The sequence below is a fragment of the Bos indicus genome, chromosome 4 (assembly GCF_029378745.1).
Source record: "Bos indicus isolate NIAB-ARS_2022 breed Sahiwal x Tharparkar chromosome 4, NIAB-ARS_B.indTharparkar_mat_pri_1.0, whole genome shotgun sequence".
Taxonomy (NCBI): Eukaryota; Metazoa; Chordata; class Mammalia; order Artiodactyla; family Bovidae; genus Bos; species Bos indicus.
In genome coordinates this window covers 117,181,580-117,194,677 of record NC_091763.1, presented here as the reverse complement: position 1 = coordinate 117,194,677, position 13,098 = coordinate 117,181,580, and the positions used below count along the sequence as shown (strand labels likewise).

Here is a 13,098-nt window from a genome sequence, read left to right as displayed (position 1 = left end):
TCCACACTGTTCTTAAAGGCAGCGCTTCTGGCCCCAGGGACCAGTTGGCCCTGTCTGAAACTTTTCTCACTGTCCCAGCGAGGGAAGTGCTCTTGGCACCTGGGTTGGGGGTCAGGGTGCAGCCAGCCCCCTGAGACATGGGATGCCCCACAGTGCAGAACAGCTGGTTTATCTAAGACATCCGCAGCGCCCTGTCTTAGAAAGAGAGCATCCCACTCTTCCTCCGGAAGTTCAGATGAAACAGGGCTTAGTTCGTCTTTGCTGTGTAGTGCTGGCTGGGAAAGCCTGTGATATAACTGATGGTTAGTTCTCACTTTGGGAAATACACTGTGTGCATATGTGGTGGGTCTCGTGAACTCTGTCCCTTTGGAGATCGAAGGCCCTCCCCCGGGTGCGGGAGCTGACTGACCATGGGTCTCGTGTGTGTACAGATCATCCAGGCGCACGGAGGAGCCGTGGACCCCACGTTCTCGAGCCGCTGCACCCACCTGCTGTGCGAGAGTCAGGTCAGCGGGCTGTTCACACAGGTGAGGGCTCGGCTCTGCTGGGACCAGGGGGCTCTGAGTGGTGCTGGGACAGTCGTGCCTGGAGAGGACTTTCTCCCGTCTCTGAAGACAGGACACTGCTGCTCGCTCATTTCCATCTGCCTTTGGCGTGTGGACACCTCTGTGGCCCCCGGCTTCTCTGCCCGTGAGGACCGGGGCGGAAAGGCAGTTTTCCCAGTGAGGGGGAGGTGGACACCGTCCGCCCCGGCAGGGCCTCCTGCTGGCAGCTCCCCGTCCTGCGGTTAACTTCAGGGGCAGTTAGGTTTTTGGAACTTGCTGTGTTCTCACGGGGGTATCTAATTGTGATGATTGGGAGTGTCCTCTTCTTCCGTGCCTGAACTCGCTTCCTGGGCTGTCAGCTTTCCCCCGCCGCGGTCGGCTCTTACTCCTGAGTGAACGGTAACAGTTCTGGGCTGTGTTCAGGTGACCGGGGATGCTGCTGCAGTTTATTAGTGTAGTGAGGTGGGTGCTAAGCTCCTGGAACTCCTGTATTGATAGGACTTCCAGCAGAAGTGACCTTGTAGTTCACAGCCTCACAGCTCTGTGTGTTGCCTGCGGTAAAGCCCCCAGCGACCGGCCCGCTCTATCATGTTCACAGGCGATGAAGGAGAGGAAGAGGTGCATCACGGCACACTGGCTGAACACGGTCCTGAAGAAGAAGAAGCTGGTGCCGCCCCATCGGGCCCTGCACTTCCCCGTGGCCTTCCCCCCGGGGGGCAAGCCGTGCTCCCAGCACGTAAGGCTCCCCCCGCCTCCCTGGACGGAATAAGCATCTTGTTTCCTTCTCTGTCCCCCGTAACAGTCCCAGCTTCCTGACATTTAACGGGTTCTCCCGAGTCTTGGACACTGTTTAATAAATGCCTACTCCCTGGTGGCTCCGATGGTAAAGCGTCTGCCCACAATGTGGGAGACCCAGGTTCGATCCCTGGGTTGGGAAGATCCCCTGGAGAAGGAAATGGCAACCCACTCCAGTATTCTTTTCTGGAAAATCCCATGGACGGAGGAGCCTGGAGGGCTACAGTCTGTGGGGTCTCAAAGAGTCAGACACGACTGAGCGACTTCACTTTCACTTTACAATTAAGTGTGGCCACAGCCGGCCAGACGTGCTCTCCTGTCGGTTCTCCTGGTCAGATGAGCCCAAATCCAGGGTCAGTAAGAAGAGCTGACCAGTATTCCTAGGTAGCTGTGTTACCGTGATCGGAACAGTGTCGCGCTGACACAGGGAGGCGTTTCCGCTTTGGTGTGTTTGCTTTTCGTCCCCCTGGCGGCTCGTGTGCAGCGTTGTCGCCAGTAACGGCGTTGTCAGAGGTGGTGCCCCCACGTGCCCACCAGTGCTGGAGGAGGGACGGAAGCACGTGTCTGCAGCACAGCTAACGGAGAAGACGCATATTAAGTGGGTTAAGTCGTTGTTCCGTCTTGACCTCACTGGGCCTTTCCCCCCTCAGATTATCTCTGTGACGGGGTTTGTCGACAACGACAGGGACGACCTGAAGCTGATGGCGTACCTGGCGGGTGCCAAGTACACGGGCTACCTGTGCCGCAGCAACACCGTCCTCATCTGCAGGGAGTAAGCGCCCGCCGGCGCCGCCCGGGCCCCTCGGCCACCGGGGCTCCGCCTCTCCCCGCACGCCCCGCCCCGGCTCCCTTGATCAGCTGGGGGTCCGTCTCTCCCTGCACGTCCCGCCCCGGGTCTGTCTGTCAGCCAGGGCTCCGTCTCTCCCCACCCGGCGCTGCCCGGGTCCCTCGGCCACCGGGGCTGCGTCTGGGCCCGCACCGCCTCGGGCAGCCGGGGCTCTGTCTCTCCCTGCACGCCCCGCCCCACGTCCCCCTGTGCAGCCGGGGTTCCGCCTCTCCCCGCACGCCCCGCCCCGGCTCCCTTGATCAGCTGGGGATCCGTCTCTCCCTGCACGTCCCGCCCTGGGTCCCTCCGTCAGCCAGGGCTCCGTCTCTCCCCGCACGCCCCGCCCCGGGTCCCTCGGTCTGTCAGGGTTTTGGGGTGGACGTCAGAGTCTGTTGACAGAGCAGCAGTGACCGTGGTGGTGATGCTGGCAGTGGGATGAAACGGGATGATTAAGGGGCTGCAGTCAAACTAGGTGGCAGTGCTGAGCTGACAGCAGGCCGGGCGATGGCCTCACGTCACGGGGACACCTCCTCACAGCCCGGTCAGCTCTGCAGACCGTCTCTGCCACTCCAGTGTGAGCAAGTGTAGGCTGGCTTGTATTAACAGAAGTATAAGTGTGAACACTGGTAATGCTAATGAATGTGTTTTCTCTCCTCTCCTCCCTGCCACCCCCCACACCAAAAAAGACCGACTGGTTTAAAGTACGAGAAGGCCAAAGAGTGGCGGATCCCGTGCGTGAACGCCCAGTGGTTGGGGGACATCCTGCTGGGGAACTTCGAGGCCCTGCGGCAGACGCAGTACGGCCGCTACACCGCCTTCGGCCTGCAGGACCCCTTCGCCCCGACCCCGCAGCTGGTGTTGAACCTTCTGGGTAAGCGGGCGGCTCCCCGTGGCCGTGGGCTGGTGCTCCAGGCACCGCTCTTGCCTTCAGGGTGGTGTCAGTTTTTGTCTCATCTCCCGCTTCCCCTCGGTGCTGCCTTCTCTGTGCCACCCTGACTGTGCTCTAGACGGCGCTCAGCCTGTTCACGCACCTGAGCGCCCCTCCAGGGAGTGGTCACTCGCAGCTGCTGGAACACGCGCTCCCGTGAGGGAGCCCTTCCAGCTCTAGTCCTAATGGCCTCAGTCGCAAGAAAGCCTTCCCTGGTTTTGATCCACCGTCTGCCTGCTTCCCTGGGACAGACCTGGGTGTGACGTCCACTCTGAAGCCATGGTGCAGGCGCCAGGCCCTTCCTCGGTGACACTTGTCCTCGAGGGCCCAGCCAGGCCGCCGCTGCCACGCGCTGCGCTCGTTACAGACAGTTTCTCGGACGCCAGAGTGCGGGGCTCCCAGAATTGTCCGGGGTGTGGCCCACGCGGGCGGGCGGTGCCTGCACCTGGATGCGGGCTGGTGGTTTGCTTGGCTTTGTCTCACACGGAACCCTCGGCCCCTGCCAGGCTTCCCTGTGAACTCAGGAGTAGTCCTCACGGCTCATTTCCTGGAGGCCGTCACCCGAGCCTCTGCGTGTCCAGGATGACCCGCACCTGGAGAGGCGTCTCATTTCTGTTGTTACTGATACACCTCCATTTTTAATTGTTTTTTTATTGAATATGGTTGATTTACAATGTTGTGCTAGGTTCAAGGGTGCAGCAAAGTGAATCAGTCACATTTGTACATATATCTATTTTTTTAGGTTTTTTTCCCATGCAGCTATTATATTGATTAGAGTTCCCTGTGCTGTATGGCAGGTCCTTATTGTTAACTTGTTTTATATGTAATAGTGTGTGGGGGTCCTGAAAAGGCTTCTGTGTTGATTACGGGCCCTTTACACGGCATTTCTGGAAAGTAACCCGTCTTCTCTCTTCAGATGCTTGGAGAGTTCCGCTGAAAGTGTCGTCAGAGTTGTTGATGGTATGTCAAGTTAGTCACCTCTGTGGCGTTACTGTGTTACGAAGGAGTAGCGATATGTCTGCATCTGTAGCTCTCGTAGTAACCAGCCGTCGTGACAAATGAGGGCTGAGTCTTCTCGCCTGTCGTAAGCTGTTCAGTGCACCCTTTTCCCCTCGTTGTTGATGATACTGGGAGTTCCTCATTCACACGACACCCGTTAGCCCCGACTTCTTCAGAGAGCTGCGAAGGTTTGCAGAGCAGAAGAGAGGGAGACCGTGTGTCTCCCTGGGGTTCGGGAGGTGGGAACTGGGGCACCAGCGTGTCAGCCCTGACCGCAGCTCCTCGCCGTGGTGGTGGGCTTCTAGCCCGCGGGCTGGGGTCTCTGGTGGGCTGCCTTCGGGTGGGCCGATCTGCACTGGAGCGCCAGGGGTTGGTTGGTAGGAATGAGTAGGGGCCACCCTTCACTCGGGGCGGCGGGGTCACCGCCACCCTCACCTCCGGTGGAGAGGCAGTTGCTTCCGACAGTAGATAAATGAGTGTGCTGTGGGAGAAGGTCTGCGTTAGAGGCCAGGGCGAGGCTGGCTGTGGGAGCCTCATGCACCGGCTCCCCTCTGGGCTCGGCATCTCCGCAGGTCAGGGCCTCCAGATGGTGTTAGGAGTGCGGGCACTGTGCCCGGGTCTTGGCGTGGCCGTCAGAGGCCTGCCCTCATCTCCAGAGTGCTGTGACCCAAGCGTCCTGCACCCTCAGAGGGGAACCTCCGTCTTTCTGGAGGGGTGTAATTGCAATCATTATGTTTTGCAGATTCCACTGGGACACAAAAAAACAAAATATTTGTAGTAAAAAGTGTTTTGAAAAGTTCAAGGTTGAGAATTAAATCTGTCACAGGCACTGAGGGGGTGAAGACGTCTTAAAGCACCTTTGGGTCAGGTGAACAGGGAGGGTGGCCAGTGCCAGGGCCTCCCTGGGCAGCTCGCAGCCTGTGGTCTCTGCAGCTGTGCAGTGGGGAGCATTTCTTGTGTGAGTGAGGGGGGTGGAAAGCGCTCAGAAGCTGCTGTGTTACTGGGGAGGCTGACTAAGGTAAATCATCCTTTAATTACAGGGTGTGAGACTACCTCCCAAACCGAAGCAGAATGAAGTAACTAATGTCCAGCCTTCTTCCAAAAGAGCCAGGTAGGAAGCGTCGCCTGGTTTTTTCACGGTTGATGGTCTTTCACAGGAAGTTCTAGGAAACGGTGGCAGTTGGGATTTTCACTTGGAAGAGTTTCCCCGGTAACACTGGTGCTAGGGAATCCGCCTGCTAATGCGGCTCACATAAGAGGCATGGGTTCAGTCCCTGGGGCGGGAAGACCCCCTGCAGGAGGGCATGGCCACACACTCCAGTGTTCCTGCCTGGAGACTCCCATGGGCAGAGGAGCCTGCTAATGCGGCTCACATAAGAGACATGGGTTCAGTCCCTGGGGTGGGAAGACCCCCTGCAGGAGGGCATGGCCACACACTCCAGTGTTCCTGCCTGGAGACTCCCATGGGCAGAGGAGCCTGCTAATGCGGCTCACATAAGAGACATGGGTTCAGTCCCCTGCTAATGCGGCTCACATAAGAGGCATGGGTTCAGTCCCTGGGGCGGGAAGACTCCCTGCAGGAGGGCATGGCCACACACTCCAGTGTTCCTGCCTGGAGACTCCCATGGGCAGAGGAGTCTGGTGGGCTGCAGTCCATGGGGTCACAGAGAGTCAGACACGACTGAGCAGCTGAACCACCAGGACTTGGAAGGATCTGCTGCTTGCTCGCATTGCAGCTGTATCGTGACAGCTTTGGTTTCACTGCTGGAGACAAATGGGGAATAGCCAGTGTCTTTCCTTTCTTATTAAAAAAAAAAAGAAAAACAGTCCCATCTTCTTTTTTTATCTTTTTTCTATCTCACCAGAACCCCTGTTCTGTGAACCGAGCTGCTGTGGTGGGCCGGGCGGGGGCACTGAGCCCAGCCCCAGGCTTCCTCAGCGTGCGCCTGGAAGCCCGCTTCGACCCTTGGCCCGGATCGGGAGGGGGAGGAGCCCTCTGTGGGGCTGGGGTGGGCTGTGCCCAGGCGTGTCCTGGTCTTGTCTGCTGAAGCCCAGAGACCCCTGGGCCGCGTTGCGTGAGGGTCTCTGTCTCCTCAGTCCCCTCCTTCCAGTCCCCACAGCCACCCAGGCTGGGGACCGTTGGATTCTTTAGTAAAAGCCTAATTATGTGACTATATCCATCGTTAAAATGCTACAGGTTTTTTAATTTAATAGACTGTCTCACATATCACCTAAAAATAAGATTTGAAAAAATTTAAGGAAAGGGGAAAAAGTTTAATATAAAGTGTGTGCTTGAGTCAACCAGCTTTGTCTTGTGTCAGAGCTTCTGGGGTGAGATGGGGCCTGTGGGAGACAGTGAGGGGCCGGGACCACAGGGACCCCTGGGAGCCCCTGCTCCCGCCTTCAAGACCCCCCAGGGCCAGCGCGGGGTGGGGATGGTGCCTGATGGGCCCCTCTCCTGGGGGTGCCAGGCGAGAGCCCTTTGGGGTGACTGTAAATGGTGGGGAGGAAAGAGCAGCTGAGCCACGGCGCTTTCCCTTGACGGAAAGAGAACCACACAGGTTCAGCTCTCAGAGCCTCTTAAAGCTGTTGAAACCCCTCGTTTGGTAAAGAACACGTGAGGGAAGCAATAGCCGTTCTCTTCTCTGTGTGTTTCATAGAATCGAAGATATTCCACCTCCCACCAAGAAGTTAACCCCGGAACTGACCCCTTTTGTGCTTTTCACTGGATTTGAGCCTGTTCAGGTTCAGCAGTACATAAAGGTGAACTTTGCTTCTGTTTTGCGTAAGGACTTTTAGGAATGTTGCTTTCTGCGTATTTGCTTTAGGCTAGCTGTCTCTCTAAGGTAACACGTAGTCAGGAACACCGTGCTGCCGCGGTGCTTATGGTGTGTGTTTACTCTCGCCGGACACCGTCGCCTTCCCGCCTCGTCTTGCTGCAGCTTCCTCCTTAGACGCTTGCTTTCTTGTTAGGACGACTCAGGTGAGGAGGCCAAGAGCAGCCTGGTAATCACACGTTAGCAAAGCCACGCAAATCCCGTTTTCATAAAGGATTTCAGCTTATGAGAGTAGCTGTGCTCCTCAGGTTTCCTGAATGAACTCACCGTCTTCTTGAGACTTGTTCTCTCGAGTGTGGCGGGCCCAGGGCTCAGCAGTGTGTTTGTATTTATTTACATAAACGCACTTCTGGAAGTAAAACTGGGAGGGATTGTGGGCTTGTGTTTTGTTATGTGGCCGTCTGGGGAGGGGATGGTTAAAGTTAGTTGACCTGTATCACAGGGATTCAAACATTTCCCTTTATTTTTTTAAGGAAGAGAAACAATTATAAATGCTACTATAAAATTCTTTTAAGATTCGGTGTAAAGAGATCAGCTCTTATGTGTCTATGTCTTAGGTCAATTTTGTGTCGTCACTTCTTAGAGACTGTGTCTTAACAGGCCTTACCACGCTCATGTGGGCATAGGCAGCCTGGGGTCTGCAGAGCCCCCTGCCCCTTCCCAGGGGTGTCCTCCGGGTGTCGGGTGGAGGGCCCGCTTTCCTCTTGGCTTGTGCGGCACTGATGAGGGAAATGTTCGTTGCCACTCCCAGTTTCCACCTTGCTCGCGCGGTGGCGTACGTCTGACTTCACCGCTTTCACCATTTTCCGCGGCCCAGAGCCCCATTCACGGTCTAGACAGGTCCCAGCTGCCGGTGGGCGGGCGGCTCTGCAGACAGGATGGTCTCACGTCTGCTCTGTTCCCGGCCTGCAGAAGCTGTACATCCTGGGCGGGGAGGTCGCCGAGTCCGCACAGAAGTGCACCCACCTCATCGCCAGCAAGGTCACGCGGACGGTCAAGTTCCTGACGGCCATTTCCGTGGTGAAGCACATCGTCACGCCTGAGTGGCTGGAGGAGTGCTTCAAGTGCCAGAAGTTCGTCGGTGAGGGCCCGAGCCGTGCCTCGGGGACGGGCACCCAGCTAGGAGGGGCCGCGCCTCGGGGACGGGCACCCAGCTAGGAGGGGCCGTGCCTCGGGGACGGGCACCCAGCTAGGAGGGGCCGCGCCTCGGGGACGGGCACCCAGCTAGGAGGGGCCGTGCCTCGGGGACGGGCACCCAGCTAGGAGGGGCCGTGCCTTGATCTGTCCCTGTTTTCATCCCAGCAAAGGCCGAGTTCATTTTTTAAGTCTGTGAATTTAAATGGATAAGGAACAGATTATCTCATGTCGCAGCGCCATTTGGTGCCTCTGCATCTTGCTGTGAAATAGGAAGGCCGTGGTGATGGGGGAGGTGCCGGGGGAGAGCTCTGTCGCCCTGCCCTGCTGCTTCCTGATGGTTCGTCCTCTGCTGCGCTGGCTGTCGAGCGGGGGTTCCAGGCGTGGGACGGTGGATGGAGCAGGGCCAGGGCGCCCAGGAGTGTCCTGGGAACACGGGGCGGGTGGCCTGGGGGTCAGTGCGGGGCACCCACCCCAGGGCAGGCAGGGCATCTGCGGTGGCACCGTCACTCCGCTGCTGCGTGCCCCCTGCCCCTCCCCTGCATGCCTCCTGCCGGGGGCTGCACAGAGCGGACCTGTGCTTGGGTGGTATCCACGGTGGCCCCCTCTCCGCCCCGCCTGCTCTCGAGTCGTCTGTGGGGAGCACTTTGAAGGCTGCACTTGCCGCTGCCCCACGGCCGACTCCCGTTTATCCTGTTTCCTCACGTCTCCTTGCCGTCTTGTCGCCGTTCCCACGCCGCCCACTGTGACCAGTGGCCGCCGGCCGGGCTGGCCTTGGTGCCCTCTCCGCTCTTGCCACCAGTCGTGACCTCCTGGTAGCTTTTGGCGAAACAGAGCATCCTGGGCTTGTCTTAGGCTCTTCTGCCCCGAGGCCAGTGCCAGCGCGTCCCAGGGACCCCCACCACCCCCGGTTCCTCAGGGCAGACTGGGGAGCTGACGGCGCTTGGGCCCGTGGGCTCTGGCTACGCTGAGCCGACTCCCATGGTGCATCTCATGCCTGTCTCTTCGGTGCCAGTCCCACAGCACAGGGCTCACGCGCGCCTCTCCCTTCCTGCGTCTGTGCTCTAGCAGCGAGATGCCTGCTCCCCATGTCCTAGACACACTAGCTCCCTGGACGAGTCCCCTGTGTGGAGGCAGCCCCTGATGGCCACCCCTGCACCCCCAACCCTGCAGCACGGCCCCTGCCTGGGCTCTGACAGCTTTAACAGTGGGCGCTTCCAGCCACGGGGGAAAGGCGTTTTGACATTTTGTATTTGTATTTACATAGTTTGAGACACCAATTGTGTAGATTCTTTCTTTCTGGGGTGCGCATGCCCTTTGCGCTGCTGTGGCAAGTTTGATTTTCAAGTCGACTCTTGCCACAACTCCGACCAAGTTAATGTCACTCAGCTGCTCCTCTTAGAAACCCAGGGTTGTCGTAGCCACTGTGTTCCTTTCAGAGTCCTCTCTCCCCTTACACACGGACTGCTTCCTCTCATCCGTCACAGCTCTTCAGCAGGCCCAGCAACCTTCATCCTGCTGTAGACACTAAGATTTCAGATAAATCCCTTCGTTTAAGTATATCACTTCATGCATGACAGTACTTCTTTGTTCATTTTTTAACTTCATTTTTAAGACATTCTTCTTTTCTTTCACTGAGTGTAATGCCTTTTTCTGCTGCTGGCTGATGGACTTGCGTTTCTAGCAGTTGTTAAATCTCAGTGTCTCCCGAGTGACGTGATGGAGTCAGCAACTGTGGTCTCTGAGCTGAGAACGGTTTCCTCGTTTTTAAGGTGTTGTTTAAGAAGAGAAGGGCGAGGGGCAGACCCAGCACACGGCCCGTCAGCCCTGCAGCGTGTCTTCTGACTCATCCCGACCCCGGACTGTTAGTTTGGTTACGATGATGAAATGAAACGCTTTTCTGAATGAGATGTATTCATAAGATTAAAACATTTTGTGATCTTTTTTGACAGATTAGGTATTATTTAACAATTTTAGATTCTCAAGATCTGGGAAAACCATTCTTTGTAAATTGCTGTATGTGTTCGTGTATAAAAGGAACTTGTTTCTGGTACATCTGTAAACTGACTACTGACTCTCAGCCGGATCCAGTGGCTCTGAACTTGCTGATCCCCGCAGGCACACGCCGGCTGTGAAGCTGGTTCCTGGCTGTGCCTCCACACGGGCGCCCTTCACCTGGGTCTGGGTTGGGGCGCTGTGGCCCCCCAACAGCGTGAAGTTACAGCTGAGGGGGTGGGGAGCCGCCCATGGATGAGAGGAGGGTCCATGGCTTTCTGGACATTTGTTCCTAAAAGCTAAGAAACCCTGGTCCAGGAGGAAGAGTGTCTTTGGCCTGGCTGTTTTCGGGAGGAAAGGAACTGAAGTACAGTCGGAGAGACTTACTCATCCACAGGTTTCTCCCGGGGTGCCTGGAGCCGGTCGCCCGCGGTGCACCCCAGCGCCAGGCCCTTTCTGAGGTCGTGCTGTCTTCCTTTTCAGACGAGCAGAACTACCTCCTCCGAGACGCGGAGGCTGAAGTGCTTTTCTCCTTCAGTCTGGAGGAGTCCTTGAGGAGGGCCCACGCTTCTCCGCTCTTCAAGGTACGCCTGGACGGGAGCTCAGCTCAGCTGCTGCGGCCGCACGGCCACAACGGAGCGGGCGGCTTGCCCCGAGAGCCGGGCGCTCCCCTCTCCCCTGCACAGTCGGGCCTCCTCCAGGATGTGTTCCGGGGCTCGGAGAATTGATACGGAGAGAGATGCATTACACATAACCTGGGTTCAAAGAGTATGTTATGAATAATTTGTAAGAGATTAAAAACTTTTTTTTTTGCTTTTAACAACTCTATTCTCATAAAACGTTTATTCAGCTGGAAAATGGAGACCATTCTTGAGAAAATATTAACTGAATATGTGTCTAATGTTTAAATGTTTCTAAGATAGAACAGTTTGGAAAATTTTTTTTGTATCCAACAGTGGCTTAGTAGATTAATAAGGTAATCAGTTTTTTTTTTTAACTCTTAAGGAGGCAACTTAGGAATCAAAAGAGATTTGTAGTATTGAGTTAAGAGTACATTACCTAAAATAGTCTGTTTTATGTTTGAGGAGTTTAAAACAAAATGGTACTTTTGGTACAGTTAAGAGTAAGGGTGTTAGAAAATTTTAGCCATAAAAATCATTTTGTACTCCGGCTTATCTTTAGAATTTGTGAAAAATGTTCTTATTCTTGCTCTTACCGCAGAATACTTCATGTCTTACAGGAATTAAAGTCCCAGTCACTTTTTAATAATAGGTCACACCTAGCGTATGAGGGTGCTTATTTCTGAACTGCCGTGTCTGGGTTCTGCCAGGCCCACTTCATGTGGGGGACTAGGGGGCGTCTAGCACCGTTTAGCTCCGTGAATTTAGTCATTTTTGTCAAAATTTTTAGGTAGAATGAGAAATTATGCACGCTGAGAATTCAGTTTGAAACCAGTACACGTATGTTCATTTTTAGGCGAAGTACTTTTACATCACTCCGGGGATCTGCCCGAGTCTGTCCACCATGAAAGCGATTGTGGAGTGTGCAGGAGGCAAAGTGTTGTCTAGACAGCCGTCTTTCCGGAAACTCATGGAACACAAGCAGAACAAGGTACACAGAAGTGACGCCTGTTGAGTGCGTCAGTGCCATGTGTGAGGCTCAGTAACCAAGAGGCTGCTCTTCCTTTCCTTAGAGTTTGTCGGAAATAGTTTTAATATCCTGTGAAAATGACCTTCACTTGTGTCGAGAGTATTTTGCCAGAGGAATAGGTATGTTCATTGCTCTGCTGCGTGTTGGCGAGGGTGCAGGCAGGTGCGTCTGTTTGACGGGTTTTGTCTTTGTTCCTGGCAGATGTTCACAACGCCGAGTTTGTTCTCACTGGAGTGCTCACTCAGACACTGGACTACGAGTCATATCCTTGGGAAGGCGGTGGGTGGGCCCCTCTCAGTGCTCAGGAGCCCCCCGGCTAGGGCACACTGCCAGGGCTAGTGGAGCCGCTGGGAGGCTCGCTGGATCCCGTGGGCTGTCCTCTAGAGTAGGCGCGCTCACATCCCTCCAGGCACTCTCCCGTCTTCTCCATGTCTCTGTCCGAAAGTCCGTTCTGCGCTGCCTTTCCTTGCGGAAGGAAGACTCAGCGTAAAGCTCACCCGAGCCATCTGTGGGTGACCCCTCGGGCCTCTCTTTGCGTCTGCAGCCTGAGAGCAGCTGCGTCGTGCTGCTGCAGGCGGAGGCCTGGGCTGCAGGGGAAGGCAGGGCCCGGTTTCCAGAAGCAGGGCTTAAGGCACCCAGGGCTCTGTGTCTGCACGCGGCTGTGCTGGGTGTGGGCCTGGTCTGCACTGCTGTGGATTGTTTTCCTTAACATGCCTACATATAAATTCAACTGACGCCCCTGCGCTGCTGCCAGGAGCCGCGGCCTGCCCCAGCCGTGCCCGCAGACGCCCTTGTTTTCCAGCTGCTTTCTTCGGGACAAGCGTTTTTAAAGCAGGAAGACAAATATATTAAATATGTTGCATCTTATTTAAGATGTGTAATTTTATTCTGAGGAAACATAAATTATGTTTTGTATTATACGACTTTTAAGAGCCCACATTAGGTTTTATGATTCATTTGCCGGGTTTTTAAATGTTTTCACAACACTGTTAATGGAACTTTAGCTGCAAATAGAAATGATGTAAATAAAGACCTTGCTATCTCTAAATTATGGATGTTAAAGATTTGAAATGTTTTGTACTTTTATTTTTATTTCTTATACTCTTTTCTTTTATATTGAAATCTTGCCCACATTTTAAATAAATGTACTTTTGAACTTTACTTAGAATTGAGTGATCCTTTCTTATGACACATTTTTTTTGTATAGTTTACAGGGTTTGCATGAAAGTGGATCACATTTTAAGTAATTTCAAGGCAAAGTATTTTCTGGTAGAATTTTCTCTCGTGGAAGTAATTTTCTATCAAGGTGAGACATGAACTCCTGAGCAGAGGTATGTTCACAGCATTAGCAGTTACGACAGCACAGGCATCCACCGGCCAGACTCGTTA

General features: G+C 55.0%; 1 protein-coding gene across 2 annotated transcripts in view; it reads left to right on the top strand.

Annotated features, from left to right (window-relative positions):
- The window catches only part of PAXIP1 (PAX interacting protein 1), a 41,135-nt gene extending 28,265 nt beyond the window's left edge, over nucleotides 1–12,870 (top strand). For both annotated transcript variants that reach the window (XM_070788464.1, XM_070788463.1), the window contains 13 exons: nucleotides 432–527; nucleotides 1,144–1,281; nucleotides 1,991–2,112; nucleotides 2,853–3,037; nucleotides 4,011–4,054; nucleotides 5,134–5,204; nucleotides 6,754–6,856; nucleotides 7,843–8,011; nucleotides 10,543–10,643; nucleotides 11,536–11,670; nucleotides 11,753–11,828; nucleotides 11,911–11,975; nucleotides 12,432–12,870. In XM_070788464.1, coding sequence (XP_070644565.1) covers nucleotides 432–527; nucleotides 1,144–1,281; nucleotides 1,991–2,112; nucleotides 2,853–3,037; nucleotides 4,011–4,054; nucleotides 5,134–5,204; nucleotides 6,754–6,856; nucleotides 7,843–8,011; nucleotides 10,543–10,643; nucleotides 11,536–11,670; nucleotides 11,753–11,828; nucleotides 11,911–11,975; nucleotides 12,432–12,443 — 1,317 coding nt within the window. In that variant the 3' untranslated portion in view covers nucleotides 12,444–12,870. The remainder of the gene's footprint in view (nucleotides 1–431; nucleotides 528–1,143; nucleotides 1,282–1,990; nucleotides 2,113–2,852; nucleotides 3,038–4,010; nucleotides 4,055–5,133; nucleotides 5,205–6,753; nucleotides 6,857–7,842; nucleotides 8,012–10,542; nucleotides 10,644–11,535; nucleotides 11,671–11,752; nucleotides 11,829–11,910; nucleotides 11,976–12,431) is intronic.
- The last annotated feature ends 228 nt before the right edge of the window (nucleotides 12,871–13,098 follow it).